At 41.2% G+C, this 27,696-nt stretch overlaps 1 protein-coding gene across 14 annotated transcripts in view; it reads right to left on the bottom strand.

Annotated features, from left to right (window-relative positions):
* Positions 1–27,696, bottom strand: part of NRXN3 (neurexin 3) — a 1,810,124-nt gene that overhangs the window by 148,642 nt on the left and 1,633,786 nt on the right. For all 14 annotated transcript variants that reach the window (XM_070797936.1, XM_070797932.1, XM_070797934.1 and 11 more), the window contains one exon: positions 24,658–24,965. In XM_070797936.1, coding sequence (XP_070654037.1) covers positions 24,658–24,965 — 308 coding nt within the window. The remainder of the gene's footprint in view (positions 1–24,657; positions 24,966–27,696) is intronic.

Raw genomic sequence — 27,696 nt, 5'->3', positions numbered from 1 at the left:
GTGGAGACTGGGCAAAGGGGAAAACAAAGGAAGAGGCGGAATGAGAGCACTGCCCGGGTTATTAATGGAGTGGACTCGAATTTCATGAATCTTAACATTCTGCTCTTGGAATGAGCGACTGATCATTTTAGATGCTACAATGCACCCAAGACTTAGGCCAAACACTATTTCAGGGCGGGTCTGAGGGGGTGTCTGGCCATGTGTCTTAAGATTAAACAGCTGGCAGTGGGCAAGTCCCGGAGAGGGAGAAGGCAAGCGTAAAGGGAACAGCATGTTTTTGGTTTCTTTCTCCCTCATCCCTCCTTATACTCCCATTTCAGCCACCCTCTCCCCATTTCCATCTCTTTCCTATCAGCCTCCCAGAATTCACAAAGCAGCCAGTTGTAAAAATGAAGATTTAGGTAGTATATTTTCAAGTCTCACCTCAACGCTAGTATATTGATATACTTCTCTCTGATACGTGCTCATACACACGCCAGGGCTCCTAGACTCCTGGTGATCCCTCTAGATTGCAGTTATCTTGCCAATGTGGTGGACATGGGAGGATGGCATAGTAAATAGAAAAGATTCTGAATAAAATTCATTCGAAAGCATAATAGCCAGACACAGCCAAGTGCACTCCTTAATTTCAGTAATTCAAGAGAAGAGAAATGACCTTAAGTGATGATCCTTCATATCCCAGGTTATTTTGCTACATCTGACCCACCTATCTGTCCATCCATATATCAATACATTTTTATTTTAAAAAATATCGAATGCCTGCCAAGTGGCAGGCGCTAATATAAGTGTCTGTCCAAACGAAGACTAAAATCTATTAAGAGAGGCAGATATGAAAAGACAATTACAATATAATAGAATTAATACTACAATAATGATAAGCTCCATTACTATGGAAACACAAGAGAGAGGCACCTGGATTCCAGATAAGATATCCCCAAAGATGTAAAGTCTGAGCTGAGTGTTTTGGGAAGAACATGAGCTAACCAGAAGAAAAAGATTGAGAGATTGAGTTCTCAACATAGAGACCAGCATGTTTATGGCTGAAAACAGGAAAGTTCATTTGCGAATTCATGCTGGCAAGCAAGTCAGCCTGGCTAGAGCACTATGGGAGAGGGGTGGTATAAAATGAACTAGAAAGAAAGTAGATGCTTGCTTGAAGTATGTGATCCTAAGATGGGATTTTATCCTGAAGGCCTTGGGATCCTTTGGAGGTTTTAAGCTAGGAGATGGCGTAGGCAGATGTACACTGCAAAAAGTTACCCTGACACCACTGTGGAAACTTGTACCGATGGGCAAGACTGACGTCCAGGAAAGCAGTTATGAAACTGCTAAAGTAAACAAGATAATGGCAGTGATGCTGGGGAGAAGAGGTGGGCTTATTTGCTGCTAAATAGGTAAAAGGAGATGTTAAGATGATTTGTGTAAACCACACATCAATCCTGTTGTGAAAGTAGTAGAGAGAGTGTTAGTCACTCAGTTGTATCTGACTCCGCGACCCCATGGACTGTAGCCCACCGGGCTCCTCTGTCCAGGGGATTCTCCAGGCAAGAATACCAGAGTGGGTAGCCATTCCCTTCTCCAGGGGATCTTCCCGACCCAGGGATCAAACCCGCATCTCCTGTACTGTCTGAGCCACCAAGGAAGCCCTGTTAGGTCTTCCATAGGCCCATCCATAAAGTGGGATTAAATAACTTGCTTAAGGTTCTGCAGTAATAAACCAGTGGCAATGTCATAAAATCTTCACTGTCTAACTCCAGTGGCCTTTCTCTTCTTACTAGGCTGAGCACAATTATTTCTCAATGGAGTTCTTATAATGTGTTAAGTCCTAGGAATTAAAAAATGAGTAAGAAGCTTCCTGGCAACAAGTTGCTCAGAACGGAGTAGACTATTAGCAACTTCACGTTACTCTATCCTGTATCCTTGTCTCTTGCTTTAATCCAAGCAGTAAGCTCCAGGATAGGTCTTTTATAATTCTCACCGTCAAGAAAAGAATCCAGATCCCGAGTTTACAGTTCTCCTTCCCTTGATTTCATTCCATTACCTAAGTAATTCCTTCCTCTCCTTGTGGCCAGCCATTTACAAATATCTGCAACTCATAATGTCATTTTCTCTGACTTGTCATTTAGCCAAACAATACAAATGTAGCTCCTTTAAACCTGCACAAGTTATTCCTTCACTTTCCTTAATCCTCTTGCCTCTGACTAGTCTACTTCCAATCTGTCTACGTCTTGAAAGATCCTATGGAAGCAAAAGATACAGTGCTCTTATTAATAATTCTTCTTTTACATCATGCATTTTCACCATTTTCAAGCCCCTTTTTATCACTTGAGAAACTTTGCATGAAAATAACATTATATCTCTTGAGAAGCTTGTCTCCTCCAACTGTTCATTTCTCCAAGGAGACCCACACACCACCCACCTTTTCTATCCTAAAGAATAACGATGTCAAAAGAGAAGGAACAGTAACCATGATTAACATACTACTAGGCAGTCACGATCCGTTTCTGGAATTAGTTGAGTAGTAAGATATTTTGTTGTTCTTTTAAGGCTGCGGGAGGATGTACGAAGAATAAAAATAAAATTTATCTGCAAGATGTTTCTAAATGGAATGCATTTATGACATTCTTATAGGGCTTATTTGCAGCTCTTTAAAAATAATTGACTATCTAATTAGAGAGATAGATTACATCAGTATACAACACACATACAGATAAATACTGCTTTTTTATAGCCTCCACTATCACAGATATAGAAACACACAGAGTAAAACTCATTCAATAGCTTAAATCTTGGGTTTTCTCTATCTACATACATCCAAAACAGAAGCTCAAACAAAAGCTCACAGCTTTTACCGTGTAAATATAATTCTCTCATTCTCTACAGACTGAAAGTTCCCATGGTATACACATACACACACACACACACACACACAGTGATCATCATTCTGAAGAATTTCTCTCTAGTTTGTTGAATGCTCTGATAACATTGAGAAAAATAAAATGGGTTTAATTTTCTTTATCTTCAGACAGTTTATTTATGACCCATTCATATCTGCTTGAAGTATATCAGTGGGAAGGAAGACTTGGAAATGGTCTAGGAACCTGATTGAGAAACCATTATGGATTTGCATGGCAGTACAGATGGGTCCTCCAGAGGCTCTGGTGTTAAACAGAGAGCCCGATACTGCTTGAAGAATGGCCAAGGTTCTTAAGTTCCATACCTCAGTCTACCTGTCTGAGAAATGGGAAGAGAGTATGCACAGAAGTTCATTGCACTTATGGTACAGTTCAGTTCAGTCGCTCAGTCATGTCCAGTTCTTTGTGACCCCACGATCTGCAGCATGTCAGGCTTCCGTGTCCATCACCAACTCCCAGAGCTTACTCAAACTCACATCCATCGATTCAGTGATGCCATCCAACCATCTCATCCTCTATCGTCCCCTTCCCACCTTCAATCATTCCCAGCATCAGGATCTTCTCCAGTGAGTCAGTTCTTCACATCAGATGGCCAAAGTATTGCAGTTTTAGCTTCAGCATCAGTCCTTCCAATGAATATTCAGGACTGATTTCCTTTAGAATTTATTGGTTTGATATCCTTGTAGCCCAAGGGACTCTCAAGAGTCTTCACCAACACCACAGTTCAAAAGCATCAATTCTTCAGTGCTCAGCTTTATGGTCCAACTCTCACATCCATATATGACTACTGGAAAAACCATAGCCTTGACTAGACGGACCTTTTGTTGGTAAAGTAATGCCTTTCCTTTTCAATATACTGTCCAGGTTTGTCAGAGCTTTTCTTCCAAGGAGCAAGCGTCTTTTAATTTTGTGGCTGTAGTCACCATCTTCAGTGATACTGGGGCCCAGGAAAATAAACTCTGTCACTGTTTCCATTGTTTCCCCATCTATTTGCCATGAAGTGATGGGACCAGATGCGACGATCATACCTTTTTGAATGTTGAGTTTTAAGCCAGCTTTTTCACTTTCCTCTTTGACTTTCATCAAGAGGCTCTTTAGTTTCTCTTCACTTTCTTCCATAAGGGTGGTGTCATCTAATGCACTGAGAGAAGGACATCAACCTGAGCTCAGCAGAGTGAGACAGGGTGGGAGAGCAGGGGTAACTCAGCAAGCAGGAAATATTGGAACTGTGTCATTGAGCGACTGTTACTTTACTAAGCAGAGAGTGAGTAAAAGAACAAAACCAATAATAATAATAATAGTTAACATTTATTGAGTACTTAATTTTGAACTGTGGTGTTGGAGAAGACTCTTAAGAGTCCCTTGGACTGCAAGGAGATCCAACCAGTCCATCCTAAAGGAAATCAATCCTGAATATTCATTGGAAGGACTGATGCTGAAGCAGAAACTCCAATACTTCAGCCACCTGATGCAAAGAACTGACTCATTGGAAAAGACCCTGATGCTGGGAAAGATTGAAGGTGGGAGGAGAAGGGGATGACAGAGGATGAGATGGTTGGATGGCATCACTGACTCAATGGACATGAGTTTGAGTAAGCTCCAGGAGTTGCTGATGGACAGGAAGATCTGGCGTGCTGCAGTCCATGGGTTTTCAAAGAGTTGGACACGAGTAATCAACTGAACTGAACTGAGCTTACTTAACTATGCATCAGCTAGTTGCTTAGTCCTGTCCAACTCTTTGAGACCCCACTGTCTAACTGTTGAGACAGTCAACTTTGAGAGAGGATGATTTTAGCCTGCCAGTCTCCTCTTTCCATATAATTATACAGACAAAAGAGCACTGATGTGGGTAGCCATTCTCTTCTAAAGGGGATCTTCCTGACCCAGGCATAGAACCTAGGAGTCCTGCATTGCAGGAGAGCCACCAGGAAACCCACTGTGTATCAGGCATGCAGTAGGCTAAAGATATGAAACCAATGAACTCATATTTTCTTCAGTAACTCTATGGAAATGCTGATATTTTAATTATCTATCCAAGATCCCATGTGCTGTAACTAAGACCCAGTGCAGCCAAAGAAACAAATAGTAATTTTTTTTAAAAGAAAGAAAGCAAGCACGGGGTGGGAACTTGTAGGGCCTTATAAGTGTGATTCCACATGAAGGGTGAGATCATAGCTGGAAATTGTTTAACAGTGATTTTTCTTTGTAATAAACATATAATTCTCTTCTAGAAAGGGAAATTGTTGAGAGTTTAATACTGATGAAATTTAAGTATAAAGGAAAGAGAATGTCCTCATCTGGGGAGAGTAGGGAGCTGATGGCAACGGTAGGAACCTGTTTATTGTTTTGAGATGGAAAAGCCCTAGATATACTCATAAGCTGAAGGGATTATATTAATGGTACCACCAGAAAATGGAGGCAATGGATTATGTCAAAAAGCTTGGGAAGAGTCCGGGGTGGAAGGATCAGGAACACAAGATTTTGAACAGGGAGATGAAGGACTTCTAAGGTGAGCACTGATGCAAGTAAACCTAGAGGGGGAGGGATTTAAAGAAACTCATGATCAATGGATATTTCCTTCAAAGTAGCATTTGGAATTCAGTGGCGCAGAGGTCAGTAAGGGAACTGAGCGGGGAGGTTGAAAACATGCTAATCAACAGTTAGAGGCCAAGGGGGCTGCTGACCAGGAAAAGGAGAGCCTTCAAAGGCAGGTTAAAGGCACAGTGAATGAGTGAGCTCACAGGCTGGGACCCTTGAAGGATGGCCCACTCTTTGGGATTCTGAGACACACCCTTCATTTTACAGACAAAAGGTTTGATGGTCTAAGAGGCTATGATTCATGGTAAGGAGAATTAGGATATTGTATCAATGAGCCATCATGAGAAAACAAAAACAAGATAAGAAAGAGTAGTATAGTAGCCTTGGCACCTCAAATCTGATCATGAACCATCATAATTTTTATACCAGGAAGTCCATGAAGCATTATTTATAGAAGCAGTGTCATTAAGAGACATTTACAATTTAAAGTACAAACATTTCACATACTCAGAATTAAACTGCATTGCTTTCTTCTGATTTGCTAAACAAAAGTTCAAAATGGGGCTTCCCTGGTGACTTAGATGGTAAAGAATCTGCCTGCAATGTGGGAGACCTGGGTTTGATCCCTGGGTCAGGAAGATCCTCTAGAAAAGGTAATGGCAACCTACTCCAATATTTTTGCCTGGAGGATTCCATGGACAGAGGAGCCTGGTGGGCTACAGTCCATGGGGTTGCAGAGAGTCGGACACGACTGAGCAACTAACACAACACCAAGTGCAAAATAATAAAATAAAAGCCTGGACTGTCCATCAAGCCTTTTTCTGATCTCGTTTCCTGAAGTTGTCTGGGTGATCTTATTACAAATGTAGTTTTAAGCACAGAAAACATTGAGATTTGAGTCTGGGAAAGAAGTTTGAAAGAACTAACATGTTGCTGAAGGGCCAATACTATTTTTAAGTTGGTTGGACCATGCTGCTGCTTTGTTAGTGATGGCACTGGGGACCTTTCAGTAAAAAGGCAGAAAGATAAGTGTTCGCTTTGGAGTCATCACAGGAGTCAAAGCCACGTGTGCTTTTGAGGATGAAAACCTGGGGCCTTTCTGAGAAAGACTGGATAGCCAACAGACATCCTTTGCCAGTTCAAATACTTCTTCAAAGCCGTAGTCTTGTTACTAAGAGAAACCTCCACTGCCATCCAGTAGTTGGTGAAAACTACCCCTGGGGAAATAGACCATCACTTCACACCAAGAAGAAACATCTAAGAAAGCCTTGGATTTTGTATGATCTAAGTAACATTTAAATGCAACACAGTAAACTGAACACTCTGCACCATTAAAAAGGAAGAAATCATCTGGGTAAAAAACTAAAACATGCTAAGTTTGGAGGCAAAGACTGTGAACACTATTCATCCAGCTTTGGCTGGAGATGCCCGCTATTATTACTAATAATCAGAACAATGGTAGTAAATGAATTTAATCTGAAAGCAGGAGGCATAATTGACAGCGTAGGCATGATGTCTTATAATCATCCAAGCCTCAGCTATGCCTGGGCAGCAAGAGTGGGAAGAACTAGGGGAAATAATTACAATTAAGAAGAAATTGACATATGAATTGAATTGGGCACATTATCTTCAGCTTCTGGTTCAGAGTTTTTATTACAAAATTAAATAGAGAGGGTAATCAAACTGCAGGAAAACTTCCACTGAGCTTCACAGTTTTCACTAAGGGAAAAAAAAAAAAAACCACCAAGACAAAGCATAAGAAAGGAGGAAGAAGAATTGTGGGTGTGTGTTCAGTCACTAAGTCGTATCTGACTCTTTGTGACCCCCTTGGACTGTCCCCCGAGGTTCCTCTGTTTATGAGATTTTCCAGACAAAAATAGTGGAGTGGGGTGCCACTTCCTTCTCCAGCAGATCCTCCTGACTCAGGGATTGAAGCCGCATCTCCAGTATCTCCGGCACTGGCAGCTCAATTCTTTACCACTGAGCCACCTGGGAAGTCCCAGGAAGAAGAGTTAGATGTTTTCCAATTGCTAATTCCTGGTTACTAGTGTTCTATTAAAGAAACAAGGAGGTGACATACAGGATGGCTGTGAAGTCTGGAAACCTAGATACACACACACACTAATTTTGTTGTTGTTGCTGCTGTGTTTTGGCTGCACTGTTTGGCTTGTGGATCTTAGTTCTCCAACCAGGGACTGAACCTGGGCCCTCAGCAGTGGGAGTGCAGAGTCCTAACCACCGCACCACCAGGGAAATCCCCAACTAAACAGTTTCTTGACTTTACAATACATGAGGCTCTATGACATGACATCCGTGACATATGATCTGTTCAATGTGTATGGTCACTTTTTAGCAAATAGAGTTCAATGTATTCAGCATAACTGTGCTAAGCACAGCGTATTCATGCATTTGTATCAATTCTTACATATGCATCTGTGAGGCTTTGGCTTAAGTTGTTTGTATCTCCGATTGTCACTGAGGAAACCATGGCACACCATGCGGGCGGGAATCTAGAGGGTTCCGAACAGGAGACCACGAAGCCCACTCAACATTCAATCCAGCTTTGCAAACTCATTCAAACCAGCCCCACATCACTCTGTCATAGTAACTGATGGTGCTTCATCCTGTTGGCTTCCTTAAGGGTGGCCTCCTGGTCAGTTAACATGGTCAGATCTGGTATGTTTCAAGACTTGAGAGCAAAACTGTAGACTAAAAACCTGAAACGTGACACGGCAGGCTCCCTACAGCAAGGCCTTAGCACAGGCTCTTCTCTTGGGTTACAATATTTCTCCTTGTTCTCCTCCCCTGCTTACCTAACTTATCCTGAACAGTGCAGCTCCCACACTGCACCCTCAAGAAACTCTTGCCACATCAGAACACTAGCTCAGATCCCCTTCAGCTTTCTTAGCAGCTTGCGCTCCTTCACTGAACTCATCTTGTGATTAAATAGTTGCTTGTGAAATTAGTTTGTTTTATGCCTTCTTCCTGTTATGTAAGCTCCATGAAGACAGGTAGCATATATCTGTCTTATTCACCCTTCTGTCCCTCTGCAGATCCTCCCACACAGTAGGCAGTAGCTACTAACTGCTGAGCAATTAATCTTCCTCTTTTAATTCCCTCACACCATCTTGAATTCAAATTAAATGCTGGGGGGGGAAAAAAAAGACTACAAAGACCCCCCTTTGCAAATGCTGGCTCTGCCTTGCAAGCAAAACCTAAATTAAGGTTTGCCCGAATCTCCAGAGTCCTTTAAAGGAAAGATACTTTCACCTGAGTCTCTCTTTCCTCAGGGAGTTTTGGGGAAGGCTGGGAGAAGCCACTGAAACCTTGTTCAATTGTCAGATCATTCCCTTGGCCTCATTTACTGAGCTCTTTAGGACACAACATGATTTAACACCGTCAGACATGACAAAGCCATCTCTGGTATTTTCTAACATAATCGCCTTTCATTGTACATTGCAAAGGAAAACGTTTCTTGAATTTAAGAAGGATGTTGAGATGGGAAAAATGTTTACAACAGAAGAAAGAGGAAAACTCTCTTATAAAAATACCTAAGAGGATGAGGAAAAAACCCAGAAGAATATAGTTTACTGAAAATGAAGGGGAGAGAGAGAGCACAAAGCACCTTAATCCCCCTCCTATCAATGGCTTGAGTGGCCTTGTTTTATGTGATCTATATTTCCCTCTAGTTATTACTATGCATATTGCTGAGGACAACATAACAAAAATAAGTTGTCTAGACATTCATCCCAAATCCTCTAAATTAAAAAAAAAGCATGAATTACCCTGTGGCTATTGGAGTCAAAAGAACATTTTATAGGTGCTCTCTGTACGGCTGTCTGGTGTTTTCAGTATGGCTTTGGGAGTAGATTTTGTTATTATCCTCCTCTTCAGCTATTTTGATCTACTTCAGAGCCTGTAGCAATCTTTGCTTACTGGTTGGCAATGTTGATAGCAATGGGTCCCTATAGAAATAACCTTGGGAACATCCTCACCAAGTTCACTTAAATTTCCCCTGAAACCTCCGACTTGTGATTTGCTCACACTGGCCTCCAATCCTCTCTCCTCCAACAGATGGAATCTTTGGCTCATACTTAGTATAATTACTTGATCAAATCCTACCTCCAGTGTCTATATCCATATATGAAGAAAGTGAAGAGTTAGTTGCTCAGTCATGGCCGACTCTTTGTGACCCTGTCAGGCTCCTCTGTCCATAGAATTCTGCAGGCAAGAATATTGGAGTGGGTTGCCACTCCTTTCTCTAGGGGATCTTCCTGACCCAGGAATCGAACCCAGGTCTCCTGCAATGCAGGTAGATTCTTTACTATCTGACCCACCAGGGAATATCCAACATGAATTCACTGATTTTTTTTTTTTATTTTTATTTTTTGGTGGAGATTCATTTGTCCTCTTAGAATGTATTATTCCTCTTGAATTGCAAGGAATATGTGGAGTGATTCTTTTTCTACAGGATCTACATCAACTTCTACATGTAAAGGAAAGCTAATAAATACAGTGATAAAGCCGAAAGAAACTGAGAGCCAAGTGAATAGACTTTATCACCAAATACTGCATGATGGAACCCAGCGGCATGCAAACACATTGTCTGACGCTGCATAGCATAAAAATTCCAAAGTGACTATTCTAATCCTTGCTCATCTCAAAAATATAAGCAGCTGGTGTGAAGGAAGAGCCAGCTATGCTCATTTCTGAATGCAAAATATCCAAATCACTTATATGTATTATTTAATTCCTATGCTCTCTGAGATGGCTAGAGAACATTATATGAGGGAAAGCAAAAAAAGAAAAAGAAAAGAAAACCCACAAAAATAGAGGACCCTAAGGAGAGCTTTGTCCCAGTATACAGAAGGAGTTGGTAGTATAATAATTCTTACAGGCATTTTGCATTGAGAGTAAATTTAGATATAATATATGCCTATTAAAATACCTATTAAAAATACAGCAGCTGCCCCTCCTAGCAGCTGAGGTAATGATGCCTCTGCCCTGTAGTAATGGGAGTTTGGGTGCTCTGTGAAGTTTTAAGTTACATAGATGCATTATTTAGATAAATTAAATGAAAGCATCAAATTAATATATGTTTATTGTTTATTTTATTTATTTTTTGGCTGTTCTGTCCGGCTTGTGGGCTCCTAGTTCCACAACCTGAGATCAAACCTGGGCACTGTCAGAGAAAGTGCCAATTCCTAACCACCAGACCGCCAGGAATTTCCAATGTTTATTGTTTACATTACAGAAGGTGGGCAAGTAATTTGCCCCCGGACAGATGGCTTTGATGGATGAAACCAGGTTGGCCCATCTCTAAAGTTCTATGCATTGTGTGGAACCAAAAAATTAGACAGTATCTGAGATTCTTTGAATATAAACATTCTATGAGGCTATAATCTCAAACTAATAAAATATTTGCAATAAATATTATAGACTGAGTCCTGGAGACAAAAATACATTCCAAACACAACAATTTTATTTTAACATGATTTATGATTGCCATCTTTATTAGTCAAAAAGAGACGGTTCACATTTGAAGCTTGCTTTCCTCTTTTGAGTAGAAATTAAAGACATTATTCTTTAATTGTTATTCTTCAATTGAGTTGACCTGTAAACACAGACAGTTGCTGCCCCTGCAACTGTAATAGCAGAGCAGAGTGCTAGAGCTTCTGTAGAAAACGGACCCAAAAATGAGTCTGCTCAAATTTAGACCATATTTAAGAGTGCTCCCAGACTATGGGTTCATTTAAGGCAGAAATACAGTTACTTCGCTTTGCAGAGTCAGACACGACTACGCGACTTTCACTTTCATATTTACTTCATCCTTGGTTTCTCCAAAGCCTGGTACTCATAAGGTACCCCATATTTAGTAACAGAGTATATGCCCCAGAGAAGACAGACTTTTTGTCTGTTTTGTGTATTTCTATAACCGAAATGCCTAGAAAGGTGTGTGACCCATACTAGACACTCAGTTTACTAAAATATTTGTTAATTGAATACAAATCCAACTAAAAGTGAAGTCACATGTGGGTACCATAGTTAAATATTTTATGCCCTTATAAACTCAACTTTGGAAAGACAGCATTTTCTAAATCAGATGATAGTACTTTCTGTCTAGGTGAATGAATCTGCCATTTTATCAGTAGGCACATGTGTTCTAATAGTGCTTTTAATATGGTTCCATCTTTCCCAAACGACCACTGCTATGTGGTCTTCCTAAATGACAGAGTCAGAAATTACTCAGCAATCATCCTTTCTTTGAATGAGAAACAGGAGAGAATCAGACACTGTGGCTTATATAATACATACATAGAGTTATTTTCTTTTAAGTAGCCTTTTCAGAAACTTGAAATCAACCAGGATAAGGACGCAATTATATTATGGGAGTTACAAAGCAATGAAATTATTCTGTCCAGTTTTTGCATAAGTGGTCAGGAATAACATTTGCATACGTTATATCATATTGATTCTTGCAGACAGAGACTCAATAAAGACAAAAGAACACATGCAGAAATAAAATGTCGGCGGGGTGGGGGGGAAGAACAGGAGACACAGATGGAGGCATCTATTATATTTGGCTTTAAAATGAAAACAACAAAAATAATAGAATCAGCAAACAAAACCAAAAATAAATGATGACCACCACCAAACCCCATCCAGGACAGTCCTCGTTAGTAAAAAGTGTCTATTTCTATCTTTGTCCTTGTTCATTTCTCCCTCGTGAAATCCTCTTTCAAATGTCATCCCCTCCCCCTTGCCAATAGATCAAGCATTCTCTAACAGGATAGATAGGGCAGTAAGGAGCTAATAATGATAATAATAATAATGAGAAATGGCCTCAGAGATATATTTCATGTGTCTTCCCCTCTCCTTGTCTTTCTTCGGTGGAATAGCTTCCCAACCAATGGGGCATTAATCATCAGAACAGCAGCTCGGAGATAAAGGCCGGGTGAAATTTCATTGTGCATTATAGTGTGAGTTGTGTGTGCATGAATACATGTCTCGCTCACTGTCTGGGAGGAGGACGTGAAGAGGCAGAGGAGAAGAATCTGTCATTTCATATATTTAGACCGCTCAGGATGGTCAGGACTGGCTTCCCATTGTTACTGTGGATTAAAATCATTCATGTCCTTCTGCTTTCATTGGAGGTCACCTCTCAGAAACAGGGATACACATTGTGACAAGTTAAATTCTACCTACTTTTTTTCGCATCTGCCTTGAGGGCATGTAGCAGAGGAAGGGCCAGGAGAGGGGGGTCAGTGGAACCAGGAGCAGGACTGTCTGATGGGATATAGTTTTCTTGGTGAATCCTCATCTGGGTGGTGTCTCTTGCCCTTACATAATGCTTCGGGTTAACAAGATTTCCTGTTTTGAACAGCCTTGAATTAAGTTTGGGGAGACTGTTTGGAGGAGATAGATAAACAGGTGCTACTACTATTCAACAAAGAACTATAAATACCTACGAGATCCCGGCTCCAGAAAGTGAGATCCACTAACTACGGCCTGACATCATTGGGAGCTAGCTAGCTTGATCCTGTTGTTGTTCAGTGACTCGGTCATGTCCAGCTCTTTGCAATCCCATAGATGGTGGCACGCCAGGCTCCTCTGTCTTCCACTATCTCCTGGAGGTTGCTCAAATTCATGCCCTTTGAGTCAGGGATGCTATCTTAGCTTGATCTTAGCCCTGCCTAGAATGGACTCAGAAGCTGCTGGCTAATCACACCACCCAGGTGATCTGCATACATGTAAGTTTCAGAACATGTAAGTTTCACTGTTTTAGCTAATACATGTGAACACACATGAGCATCCTCTCTTCCCCTCTCTGTCACACACATGTATATAAAATGAGAGATAGAAGAGGCCACATTATATACATAAGTCAATCACATTTCCACCAAGTAATTCTCTCAGTGACTGCTGGCCACCACAGATATGGTGTACATTTATTTCCCCAGACATCTCATCCCTGGATGATGAAAAAAAAAAAAACAAAACAGGAGAACCTTAAATTCTCCGTTTAGCTAACAGAACTAGCTCTCTAGACAACCCAAGGCTTTAATTAGAAGGTTTCAAAAGGCAGGGTTGTCATAATAGCCTCAGTGTGTTTCTAATTTTTACAATCATTCAAACATACACCAGGAAGATATGAAAGCACATCCCATCCCTCCTACAGCCTTGTCAAAGGCAGAATGGAAATATCCATCTTGAAGTCTGGCTAACAATGAGTGCTGCTTAAAGTCATTTCCCTGTCATCTATAAATAGAAAGAGATGCATTTTCAGAGAAAAAGAACATTCTTGGACCTTAGCTTAAACTGGAATCATTGATTCTTTTCCACAACTCAAGAGACATTTATTAAGTGCTTTATCTTCTACATAGAGGCAGTCATTGTGGAACTCCTTCTGAAAGCTTTCAGCAAAGGGGTGGAGTGGGGTACAAAAATAAATCATTATTTGCATTGTAATTTGAATTCGATTAAAGATATCCTATGCATTTCTCTCAACCTGAGCCATCCAATCCAGGAAATGGACAGATTGTTCTCACAGCAAAATGATTGCAGAGGATTTTTGCTTGCTCTCTGCTTTCTTCTCCTCAACTTTTCCTCCCCTCCACCCTCTAATTCATTTGTCCATCCATTCACTGTCACCGGATGCGCAAGGTGCCACGTTAGCTATTGTTAGGAAAGTGAAGATACTGGAGACAATGTGAATCTACCCTTATATTTGTTAGCTGAGGAGAGGGTGGAGCCCTAAGGAAGCTAACTGCCCTGTGATAGGCCAAATGGCTAATTAAAGAATAACATCCAAAAGTTGGATGCCAAAGAGACCTGTATTAGAATCCCATTTAAAATAACAACAAGGATCTGCTGAGTTGCACCAGCTGACGCTGTAGACTTGTGTTATTGTAACCTATCCATGAAGTTGATGTTATCATCTCCATATGTCAGTGGTAAAACTAAGCTTCAAGAAGCAACCTAGCCAAATTCCAAAGCTGATACATGAAAGCCCACCTTGAGTTATGGCTTTAACCATTTTATCTACAAATGAAGTCTCCTGATTCTTGTTTCCGAGCTCTCTTTCCTTCATATCAGCCTGCTTTCTCACAGCTGTCTCTGTCGACCTTGAACATCAATAACATTGCCCCCTGATCTGCTTCTTTCCTCTTGAAGATAAGCATTCATTCACTTAATGCAGTTTCCTTTCTTTCAACAAACATTGATTGAGCCCCACTTTGTGTTTGGCACTGTGCCAGGGCATGAATGTTGAGTCAGGAGCTACGTAGAGATTATTCCTTCTCTTGATCTAGTGACTTCTCATAGTATCTTCCAGAATCTTCTTTTCAAAGGATCACAAACTATGGAGCCACATAAATCATAGAGTCAAGACCAGGAATAAAGAGTTTCATAGAAATGGCAACCCTCTCCAGTATTCTTGTCTAGAGAATCCCACGGACAGAGGAGCCTGGCGGGGTTGTAAAGAGTCAGACACGACTGAGCAACTAACATTTTCACTTTCATAACATACTTAGCTGTTTGCTGTTGTTGTTAATTGCTCAGTTGAGTTCGACTCTTTGCAACCCCATGGACTGTAGTCTGCCATACTCTTCTGGCCATGGGATTTCTCAGGCAAGAATACCGGAGTGGGCAGCCATTCCCCTCTCCAGGGGATCTTCCCAACCCAGGGCTCAAACTCAGGTCTCCTGCACTGCAGGCAGATGCTTTCCTGTCTGAATCATCAACTTAGTTATTAGAGAAAAACAAAAAAAGTAACTTAAAGTGGGTAGAAGACTCCTATCCACATATGTACAACCAGGTAAATTAGCCATTGGTTAATTTTCTATCCATACCAGTAGAACAGAGTAGAAGCAGCAGTCCATTAATATAGTTTTTATTTGCTGATATATACAAAGGTAGGTTTTAGGAGAATTAATAATTAAATAATTTGGGAAAGGAATATGGCAAACAAATTAGACAGGGAAAGTGGGAGAGATTACATTTTCAAAATTGCTTTGAAAACTGTAAGTGCTAGAAACCGCCTTTGCTATTAGGATGGCAAGTAATTTCTAAGGAAAGGGAATTTAAGACCAGAAATCAACAAGAACAATCTCTCATACCAGATACAAGGAGACATCTCTGAACTCTTATTCTTAAGGTTTCTTGATGGGCAAAAAATCTACACGTTAAATAGAGATAAGATCAGACTCAGCAACTGTACAAGGCAAGGAGTCCAGAGCAGCAAAACCACTGCTGAGGGCATTCCCTCTTGGTCCAGTAGTTAGGACTTCATGCTTTCACCACAGAGGGCACTGGTTCCATCCCGCAAACAAACAAACAAACCGCTGCTGACTACCACTCCTACTGGTGAGCCTCATCAGAGAGCCAGAGCGTGGGCCTCTTGAGGCGGCGGAGGCGGGGACAGCGCTTGGAAGTGGGATTCAGTCGTGAGCATCATAAGACCTGTGTACTCCCTGAAAAGGTGCTAGTGGATTGCTGTCCATCCATTTGCCTCCAGCAATACTGACCGAGGCCTTACTCTGTGCCCTGATAGCACCTGAAACGAGTATCTTGCCATCCTAGAACACACATTTCACCACACAGAGATGACAAGCAAACGTGTGATATCATGTCAGGTAGAGATGACTGCTCTGAGAGGCCACGAAGCAGAAGGCAGCAGGGAGTGGAGCGCTATTTCACAGGGGATGGTCAAGGAGGGCCGCTGCAGAAGGTGCCATATGGGCAGAAGTCTGCACACAGTGAGGCAGTGAGGCATTCAATCACTGGGAAGAGCTGCACCAGGCAGAAGCAACTGCAAGGGGAACGCCGTGGGCGTGCTTGGTACATTTGAGCAGGGCTTGGTACATTCAAGAAAGACTGCCCCAGGCAGAAGAAACAGCAAGGGAAAAGCCACAGGCATGCTTGGTACATTCGAGCAGGGCTGGGACTAAGGAGGAGGCACTCACCTATTGTGTAACGTTTAAAGGAATGGCCTCAAATTCAATCATCAGAGATAAAGAATACTTTATTGCAATGTTTTGAAGTCAGCATCAATGCAAAAAAAAAATTCTTGATCAGCAAAAAATCAACATGTTAAACAGAGACAAGATCAGACTCTGCAACTGCACGGCCCTCGCTTGTCTCTCCCTTCTCCTGGATCTAAGTTCAAGGAAGATCAAGAAGACCTGTGCGCCTGGAGCAAGATGGTAGAAAACACCATCAGAGAGACAGAGAGAGAGAGACCAGGGAAGAGATCCATACTGTACACGGTAAAGATACAGGCTTTATACTTGGCCAAGAAGTCTGTTAGGTGATTGGACAAATGTTTTAGAAACATTTGGGGGACTTCCCTGGCGGTCCAGTGGCTAATACTCCATGCTCCTAATGGAGGGGTCAGGGTTAGATCCTTGATGGAGGAACTAGGTATCACATGCAGCAACTAAGAGTTCACATGCCTTAACTTAGAGTTCACATGCCTCAACTAAAGATCCCACATTGTGCAACTACAAAAAGAAAAAAGAAACATTTGAAGACCCCCACAGTGAGTAGCCAAGAGCTGCACCTCCCTCTCAGCTATTCAGATGGCTAAAAGTAAGATCCAGTGCTTTATTCACAGTTCTGGTCAGTGATTCTACCCTATAAATATTACATGCTAATTAGAAGGGCATCTCTACAACTTATCTGAGCATCTTGCAGAGTTCCTGCCTGTACATGATGAGGACCTTCTCAGAGATCCTTTCAGGGACTTTTTCAGCCTTGGGAAGTACTGATCTATTTGTACTGCTGACACCTAAATCTTTAAGAGAACCCATCAAGTTCCTTTTTTTTTCCCCATTAGAACCATGCAATTCCAGAGAGAAAATGTCACTGGAGGGTTCTACTAGGTAATGAGTAAATTAGAGTCCATTTCCTTCCCCCTCCTCCCCATTTGTTCTCCAAGAGGGGAAAAGAAAGTACCTGCATGAGGGTAAAGAGGAAACAGAAGGTATTTCTTGGCTGGCAGCTGAAGTCTAATTAGACAGACAAATCTTCATTGCCTCCCCCAGTTATGAGGCTTGGCAGGAAAGGAATGAGCCCTGGAGCCCTACCTTATGCAAGGCCGTTAATCAATATTAGTTGAGCCCTGATCCTAAAATAAACTTCCCCTGGAGGCTCTGTTGTCTTATGGCTAAAGCGAGGGATGGAAATCTGTGTGGACTCCTTGTCTCACTTCCATCAAGCTGATGGAAGCAGGGAAAAGGTAGAGGGGCCCAGAGGGGTAATTTGGGGGGGTAAGTATAACATAATTTACCTCCTATTAGAGCATGGTATTTGGAATAAGGTAGATGAATCTTGTATCCCAATCCAAGACAGTCTGATTATTCAAAGAACCTTCAGAAACCTGTTCCAGCCAGAATCTCAAAACCCTATGGATAACAACATACTGAAAATGAATGTGTCATTTATTTGTGGAACAATATGAAGTTGCTGATATTCGACCACTCTGCTTCTACAAAACTGGCAGCTTCACACGCTTCGTCCTAACAAAAAGCTTTGTATGTAATAACCACTCAACTAACTCCCATTCCATAAATTCCTTCTAATTGATGAGTTCAGGGATATGATTCAATCTGGAACCCTCAAAGGAAATCCTGGGTAATAATGGGTTTGTGTGGGTGTAGACAAAATTGTTTTTGTGCTTATCCAACCATACAAGGAGGCTAAGCTCTATGAGGATCTGTGAGTCCTGGGAGAGTCTCTTGGGTTGAAGTGGTTTTCTGAATGTCTAGCATTTAGTGAAAACTTATGGAATAGGGCATGGCCTAAGTTCTTTCCACATCTGGCTGTATGTATTACTCACAACAAGCCTATGGTATAGATGCTGTCGAGCCCATTTTATAGATAATTCAGTTCAGTTCAGTTCAGTCGCTCAGTCATGTCTGATTCTTTGTGACCCCATGAACAGCAGCACGCCAGGTTTCCCTGTCCATCACCAACTCCCGGAGTCCACCCAAACTCATGTCCATTGAGTCGGTGATGCCATCCAACCGTCCCATCCTCTGTCGTCCCCTTCTCCTCCTGCCCTCAATCTTTCCCAGCATCAGGGTCTTTTCCAATGAGTCAGCTCTTTGCATCAGGTGATTATAGATAATAGAACGGAAGTTTAGACAGGTTAATCAACTCACCCACAGATACATAGCTAAAAAACTGGAAGAATGCAGGATCCAACTAGAAATTCTGACTCTAATTGCTCTCTCTTCCCTTCAGCACACGGGGACTCCATCAGGAACAAGCAGTGAGAAGGATCAACTGGTTTTTTTTTGTTGTTGTTTTTTTTGGCAGGTTAGCCTGCTGGTTTTTGGTCTGTTTTAACTTCTAATTTTATATTGGAGTATAGCCAATTAACAATATTGTAATAGTTTTAGGTGAACAGCAAAGTGACTCAGCCATACACATCCATGTAAAGGATCAACTTTTTAGTCACAAGTTTTGCTTTGTTTTGTTTCTCCATAAGTAGTATCAAGGCTGAAGGGTGCTTCTGACTGTCCCCAGTGTAAAAGCAGACCATGGGGAGGACTTTCCATGAAAGTATTGTTACAAAACCTGAAAAACCGTGGCTTCCTTCTGCAATTTTTGAAAGTGGTCCATGTATTTCCCACCAAACTTGTGAGTTAGGGATAAGAATGAAATCTCATAAAGCTTTTATATCTTTCATTTCTATTGTTTATTGGGAATAGTTCCAGTCCAGCCTGAGTGTTGTGATTTTCTGGTAATTTTCTGGTGTCGGGCAGCCCTGGCCAATGCCAAGGTGACTTTACCAATGCCCAATTCAGAAAAAGTGGGTCACGATCAGTCTCCTGCTAAAAGCTTATAAATGATTCCAAATGGTGATTTGCACGGAACACATTGAGTTCTTTCCTGACTAATAACTTGGTCTAGAGCACTAAGGGAAGAGAATACACCTTATTCTTGGAACTATTTTCCTCGTGGCCCTTTCCTCTCTTGCAGGAACGTTTTGGTCCTGGTGGCTGACAGTGATCCCTAAAAGACTTTTATTTCTCACTTTTACCTTCTGCCCTGATTGAAGATTCAGGAATGTGAATGTAGCCTGAACTGAACTTTTCCATTTTAGAAACTTTTCCATTTTAGTGACTATCACAATAGTCACTCCCCAGCACTGGGGTCAGATGTCAGGTAATGGACATGCCTGCATGATCTCGGTAGTGAAACCCACAGGGAACCTGATCCAGTTCTCCCCTCTAGGACCTCTTCTGTTTGAGGGAGTTTTAGGCCAAGACACTCAGAATCTGAGTCTCTGATCTCCCACCAATCCTCCTCTATACACTCTCTGTTCTAGTTGAACTTGGCTATCTCTCTAGGAATCATCATCTCTGACTTTGTCAATTTAGCTTTGTACATTCAACCAACCTGAGATTTGTTCCTTTCTCCATGTATCCAAGACTTGGAAAACTCTCTCCACGAGACCTAAGCCTCCATGAAAGGAGTCCTAGAGACACGGAGAGGGACATGTTCACAACTGAGTCCAGTTCATCCACTGAGGCTCCAGGTGCACGTGTGAAGCCAGAGCCTCCAGTCCAGAGTAGCCACTGAGTGACCTCAGCCAGTTCGATGTAAGGCAGAAGAATTGCTTTGCTATTTTCACAGTTGTTCAGTCACTAAGTCATGTCTGACTCTTTGCAACCTCATGGAGAGCTCACTAATCTCCTCTGTCCTTCACTGTCTCCTGGAGTTTGCTCAAATTCATGTCTATTGAGTCGGTGATGCTATCTAAACATCTCATCCTCTGCCTCGCCCTTCTCCTTTGGCTTTCAGTGTTCTGAGCCCTGCCCAAATTTCTGACCCATAAAACTATGAGATCTAATGACATCATTGTTTCAAGCTACTAAATGATGACAGGTTGTCTCCACAGCTAGGTAACCACAACACATGTGACCTCCCCAGGGTCGCTTAGCTAATATGAAGAGGATACTAGATTCCACACTCAGGCAATCTGATTTCAAGTACATACATTTCATCAGTCTTATGGACGGAGGAGCCTGGTAGGCTGCAGTCCATGGGGTCGCTAAGAGTCAGACACAACAGAGCGACTTCACTTTCACTTTTCACTTTCATGCATTGGAGAAGGAAATGGCAACCCACTCCAGTGTTCTTGCCTGGAGAATCCCAGGGACGGGGGAGCCTGATGGGCTGCCGTCTATGGGGTCGCACAGAGTCGGACACGACTGAAGCGACTTAGCAGCAGCAGCAGCAGCAGCATAGTTTTACCACTGGGGGTGGGGGGTAAATTAAATTGTCCAAAGCCCAGTGATCATCTTAGAGGGAAAATCTTCCATAAGCCATGCCACTTCTGATTGTTAAATGATAAAGTACATTATAAAGCCTATCTTGTTTTCAGATTTATTCAACAAATGTTTATTGAGCACCTACTAAGTGCCAGATCTTTATTTGAGAATTATCACCCATCCATTTGCTTTCTCAATGTATCCACCTCTTCTCTCAATCTTAACTTTCTTTTTCAATCAGGGGAGTAACCAGAGACATCCTTCTTAATGTAGGGTAAAGACTTAATGCTTGGCACCACAGCTGTGAGTAATTGCACATAGTCCATGTAATTCACAAGTATTTTGTAACACACTAGTGCATTAGAAAGATCAAAATGCTAATTATTTCCAGGAGGCTGGAGCATTAGAGGGCCATCAGTTCAGAAACTCTTTGTTCACCTTCACACATGGCTAAGAGCATCACTAAAAGCACTTTGCAGTTTTCCTTTGATCTGAAATCAACATTATCCAAGGTCTATTAGAAATGAACTGTTCAAATGATTTTTTTTAACCTTACGCTTAAAGAAATAACTGGTGGATTTTTTAATAACCGGATATTTATACTTGTGAATGTACATGCTTATTTTGTTTCTCCTGGAAGAGTCAAATTTTAGGGCAACTCTACTCTAGCAATATTATCAAAGCCAAGGAGGACAGAACAGAGTCACTTGGAAATGGCTCTAAGATTTCACACATAGGTGAAAACGTGGATGATGAATCTATAGACATGAAATCCAGTCTTCCTCACCTCTTTTTTTTTCCTGCAGATTTCTTAGAGATCAAATTTTTTAAATCAAACTAATTTCTTTTTAATTGGAGGATGACTGCTTTACAATATTGTGTTGGTTTCTGCTATACATCAACCTCCATCCCACCTCCCACACCATCTCACCCCTCTAGATTGTCAGGGAGCATTGGATTTGAGGTCCCTACATCATACAGCAAATCCCCCCGACTATCTATTTTACATTTGGTAATGTATGTTTCAATGCTACTCAGAGGTCAAATCTTTATGAATCCATTTCATCCAGGAAAATCAGCTGGCTCACACAGGGCACATTAGAACTTCAGAGAGTGACTTTCTTCACCCAAAGTCTTTACAGTCTGGAAACTGTCTAAAACCCTGGATAGAATCTAAGGGTTGTTGGGTCCACATGCCTAACACAAGCTTGATGTAATCTACAGAATGTACTTAAGGAGCAGACTTGGAGACAGGCAGGCTATTGAGTTTTATGTGTGCAGGTGTTCACTGTTGATAACCTTTTTTTTTTTTTTAATTCACTAAACATTTTATTTTGTTTTGGAGTATAGCTGATTAACAATGTTGTGATGGTTTCAGGTGGACAGCAAAGAGACTCAGCCATACATATACATGGATCCATTCTCCCACAAAGTCCTTCCTATTCAGGATTCCACATAACACTGAGCAGAATTCCATGTGCTATACAGTAGGTCCTTGTTGGTTATCCATTTTAAATGGATAGCAGTGTCTACCTGTCCATCCTAAGTTTTTTCCAGAGTCCAAGGCAAAGTTCTTATGGCTGGTCGGCCGAACAAAAAGTGCAAAACCCTTGGCATAGTTACTTCCTTTAGCTAATCTTTACAAAGAATATGGGGCTTTTAAATCTCTCGTTCCAATCTATTCCAATTCTGCTCATCTGTTGGCTTTTCTCCAATAGCACTTTATGGTTTTATACACTCTAAAGAACAACAAGCATCAACAGGTTTATAACTCATTTTTATAGCCTTGTCTTTAGAAGCAAAAGGAAAGCCATGCAGATGTGATCCAATTATTACTGGACTAAAGGAACAGAGACACATCAGAAAGAAGCTGTCAGAGATGACCAGCTGTCCACAGCTGCTGTTCTCTAAAATGACAGTAGGTCCAATGATGTCTAGAGTCAGAACTGCTTACAAGACTTTTGTACCTTCTAGCCTAAGCTTTCTTAGTTTGTACAAATACTTAATCTACTCCCATTTATGTATTTGCCCCTGGAGGGAAAGCCCAAAACTGATCATTATTATGGCTTGGTCCCTGAATCCCCATGTAACATTAAATCCTTCTGAGGTCAGTAAAAACATGGCCTCGAAAAAGACTACAGGACCATCCATCCCTGCGAAGAAAAAGCCATTTGCTCCTCTGCTTCCCACAGAGTTAGTGGAATGCATTCTGACAGAAGCAGAACCAGACCTGTGCAGACAGAACTATCCTTTCACCAACAATAAGCAGATCTGCTCTAGAGCTATAGAGAGTCATAATAGAAATATATATTGCCTTTTATCTTCTTTTCAGTGAGTAGAGTGAAGTGTCAGGAGTTATTGCTTTAATATCAGTGGAGAAGAAGCTATTTTTTTTGAGCATGTACATAGGTCTGAATGTAACAACATGTGCAACTCTAAGACTGTGAAATAACAGGCTTCTCAGTAGCCTTTCTAAAACACGTAACATTGTACTGATAGCATCATCTGTGAGTCAGCTTCCGACTGTTCCTGTGGAATCATGTAAGGAGGTGTCTGGCTGTGTCTACTCAAAAACAAGGGAAAAGGAAGACAATTCTACCACTACCTAACTCACATAAAATTAATTCAGAAGAACGAGAACACATCAGAGATTTAATTGATTATTGACTTTAGGTTTACCAGTGCCCAGTGAAATCAATGGAAAGGTGATGTCAAAGACTTCATTGAATCCCTGGATAATGTCTTAAACCAAGAAAGGACAAGTACTGATCTACTGAATCTCCTACAGACACTAACCAGGCTAAGGGTCAATTCCCCATGAGCAATGCTGCTGCTGCTGCTAAGTCGCTTCAGTCGCGTCTGACTCTGTGCGACCCCATAGACGGAAGCCCACCAGGCTCCCCCGTCCCTAGGATTCTCCAGGCAAGAATACTGGAGTGGGTTGCCATTTCCTTCTTCAGTGCGTGAAAATGAAAAGTGAAAGGGAAGTCGCTCAGTCTTGTCTGACTCTTAGTGACTCCATGGACTGCAGCCTACCAGACTCCGCCATCCATGGGATTTTCCAGGCAAGAGTACTGGAGTGGGGTGCAATCACCTTCTCCGCCATGAGCAATTGGAATGTATTATTTTTTTGCCAGAGCATTTAAGGCTAATAATTCAACTTTATACCCTCTAATATCTAGATTTATGAGAAGCCAAAGTGATCAGCAAAGCATTAAGCTTTAGCTTGGCTACAATTACTTTTAAGTGACAAAACCAAAACATTAACAAAAACTAAGGACTCCCTACATAGTTAAACTCAGACCTTCAAATTTGCTAATATAATTAGGATTTTGGTCAATACAATGTAAAAGAAACAAAGTAGACCAAAAATAACAAGTGATTAATCAACACTTATAAAATACAAGTATTGCATTTTATAAAGATTGATGGAAACTTCAGCTTCATCTACCCTTGACTTAATGCTACTCCATGGCCTCAGAAATGAACAATTCATGTCCCAATAGTAAGCCATCAGGAGGATGCAAATAGAATTTAACTAGAATATAGTCTTTCCTGTGATAACAAATGTTCCTTTCCTCCTTATCTTTGTCTGCTGTTGAAAAGAAAGGTAATAAAATGAGAGGAGAGAGTATGTCACAGTGAAAATGTTCTCCATCTCTCACCTTGAATAACAGCTTTACCATTTCAGTGATGGATATAATAAGAATAATAACCCATGCGTGCACACCAGACATTCATAATTTCTTTATCAATTGCTTTGTCTTTCTCTACTCCTGGGTGTTACTACTATGAGCACCTGTAAGTGTCCTTCCTACAAACATAGTAATTCAGACACTTCAGCTACAAAGCAACCCTGACCATGATAGCAATGTCTCAAAGACAAAGATGCAGAGTCAAGGAAATGTTGGAAAGAGGCTTACCTGAATGCTGGCGGTAGAGCGATTCTTGCGGGTAGTGGTCGTAGCCATTGTCGTGGTGGTCTCCATGACAGTGGTAGACATTTCTGGTGGCATGGAGGTCGTCTGTGTTGTTCCCAAGATTGATGGGACTTCTCCCACCAGCCGGACACTTCCATTGATTTTAATATTGGGGTTGTTCTCAGCCGCCATGTTCAGTACTTTCAAACCATCATAATAGAGCCCAGAAAGCTGGCCTTGGAAGAGGCGTCCTTTGTCCTTTCCGCCAATAGCTATTTGCGCCTGGGTGTTGAAGATGGTTAACTGCCGGCCTAGTGGGTTGGGTGGAGGAAACATCATTATTCCCATACATTTTTCTCTGTTTGCCTTACCTGGTCTGAATGGACCAGACATCAAAACAGGCTTCCTTGAGCAACTGAAGGGGAGAAAATTGGATAGCAAAAATTCAGTATAGGTATTGGCAAGTAACAAAAATTCAATCTCGACATTGGCAAATAACATTTCCCTATGTTTATCTCTTCCACTGTCTAGCTGAATATCCTAGACAACCTGAATAATTGAATGTCTACTTCTTTATTGTGAAGCAGAAGAAATCTTGCTTCAATGACGAGTGGTACTGCAGTCTTCCAGGGTATACAGTTGTGGATGACAGAAAAAGAAAACAACCCAAATCAGGTAATTATAATAATAAATCATAAATACCTATTGTACTGACTTTTTTAACCTACAAAGTAACATATGTAACATAATGAAAATGATGAAGAATATATAGGGCAAATAAAAACTCAGTGGGGTAACTCAGAACACTGAATTAAAAAACTAGGTCTGATAATTAAATTAACTGAAATTAAATTAGATTTTAATTAAGAGACCTGGAGCTATTGTGTACTTATAAAAATAAACACCTCTAGGAAATAAAAGATTTCCTAGAAATTTTGCTAATGTATAATATTCTATCTGTACTTGCTATTTCATAAACTTCATGACAGATTATTTTCTGTCTTTATTCATTTGGGGAAGGGGAGAGACCATGGTCACACAATTAAATCTCTCTCAAAGGTATGGAAAATAAGTAGGCATTGATCATGTCAGCGATAAAGGGGGAAAGAAAAATGACATCATTCAAAATCAACGAATTTTAAAAGGAGGGATGCTGCTAAGTCACTTCAGTCGTGTCCGACTCTGTGCGACCCCACAGACAGCAGCCCACCAGGCTCTGCCGTCCCTGGGATTCTCCAGGCAAGAACACTGGAGTGGGTTGCCATTTCCTTCTCCAATGCATGAAAGTGAAAAGTGAAAATGAAGTCGCTCAGTCGTGTCCGACCCTCAGCGACGCCATGGACTGCAGCCTTCCAGGCTCCTCCATCCATGGGATTTTCCAGGCAAGAGTACTGGAGTGGGGTGCCATTGCCTTCTCCAAAGGAGGGATAGGTGTTAATTAAAAAGGCAACACATAAAACACCTTAAATGATATATGGGCATGTTAACGGATTGAAGACACAGTAGCTCACCTTATTGCTAGTTCCTATTTGGGGGACCATTTATGCTCTGTGCACAGAAAACTATCAGAATGAAATCATGGCAGAACAGAGAACGGTATAAGTCAACTATGCCCCAACTATCCCTATTTTAAAAAGCTTTTCTTAAGCTTGAGATCTTTCACAGAAAGATCTAGCTTTTGAAGGACAAAGCCTTCTATTCTATTGTTTCTCCAGATTATTTGTCTGCTTTTCCATATGGAGAAAGAGGGAAAAACTTTTTTTTAAATGGAATTAAGTTTATCCTTTTTGAATTTTTCCTCCATTTTAGTTAGTGATCAAACAATGCTCCAGTCATCCTTAATCTTGCAGGAATTATTTTAGCTATTAATGACTGAAAACAATGTTCTATTATACTCAACTGAAAGGAGTATGTTTTTTTAAAGACTGAGATCTTTGCTCTATAATCTGAATAGAGACATACTGTGATATTTAGGCTTGTAACTTCTACAACTATTATTATATGGTGTTTAAAGTCTATATGTGCTGTGTGTGTGCTAAGTCGCTTCAATCACGTCCAGCTCTTTGCAACCCTATGGACTGTAGCCCACCAGGCTCCTCTGTCCATGGGATTCTCCAGGCAAGAATACTGGAGTGGGTTGTCATTTCTTTCTCCAGGGTTCTTCCCAACCTAGGGATTGAACTCGTGTCTCTTATGTCTCCTGCATTGGCAGGCAGGTTCTTTACCACTAGCACCACCTGGGAAGCCCTTAAATCTATATAAAGATTAGTACCCTTGAATTTCTAGTATATAATCCCGTCTCAATTCTAGTGGAATCCCTTCTCAATGTATAAAAATGGGTGAAATGGAAGAGCTAGAAAAGGGAAAACACCTCTACTCAGTGGGAACTCTGTACAAGAGCCCAATCCACTCATCAGGCAACTCTTAAGGGCATATTAATCAAGAATGGTTGATAAATAATACCCCTTTGGGAGCTTTAAACACTACACTATGGAGAATTGGCCAGATAATTTTGTTATAGTGAAAATAATGTCTATAAAAATACGTGGAGCATGGAAATGGAACCTGTTGGCTTTAAAAACAAAATTGCCCAGATCCTAAGGGACTAATCAAATAGATCTAATAGATTTCCATTTCTTTTCCCATCAATTCCTTCAGTGCCCTGTGCACACACATCGTTGCCTGTTCTTTGACCTCTCATTTTTCATATGAGATGCAGCAAAAAGTTCAATGCACAGTAATGCTGGGTAATGGCCTGGAGCTCATACCTCATTACTATTTAGTTTTTTGACAACAGCTTTTTTCCTGGGAGCCCTAAGCTTACTACTGAAAGAAATGCCATGATGGAAGGGGAGAATAAACATGCTCTCAGCTTTGCATAGGCATTTGGAATAGCTTAACATAATAAAAAGTTGCCTAATAGGAGAATTGTAGGGCTAAAGTTTAGTGTCTTGCACCAGATAGCCCCAATGCCATAATATCCCTTCCATTCACATAACTGTTGGCCAACCATAATATTTATTCATTGCCTTTTTTATATAT

This window comes from Bos indicus, chromosome 10 (genome assembly GCF_029378745.1).
Source record: "Bos indicus isolate NIAB-ARS_2022 breed Sahiwal x Tharparkar chromosome 10, NIAB-ARS_B.indTharparkar_mat_pri_1.0, whole genome shotgun sequence".
Lineage (NCBI taxonomy): Eukaryota > Metazoa > Chordata > Mammalia > Artiodactyla > Bovidae > Bos > Bos indicus.
Note: the sequence above shows the minus strand (reverse complement) of the source record. Positions and strands in the feature narration are given on the sequence as shown.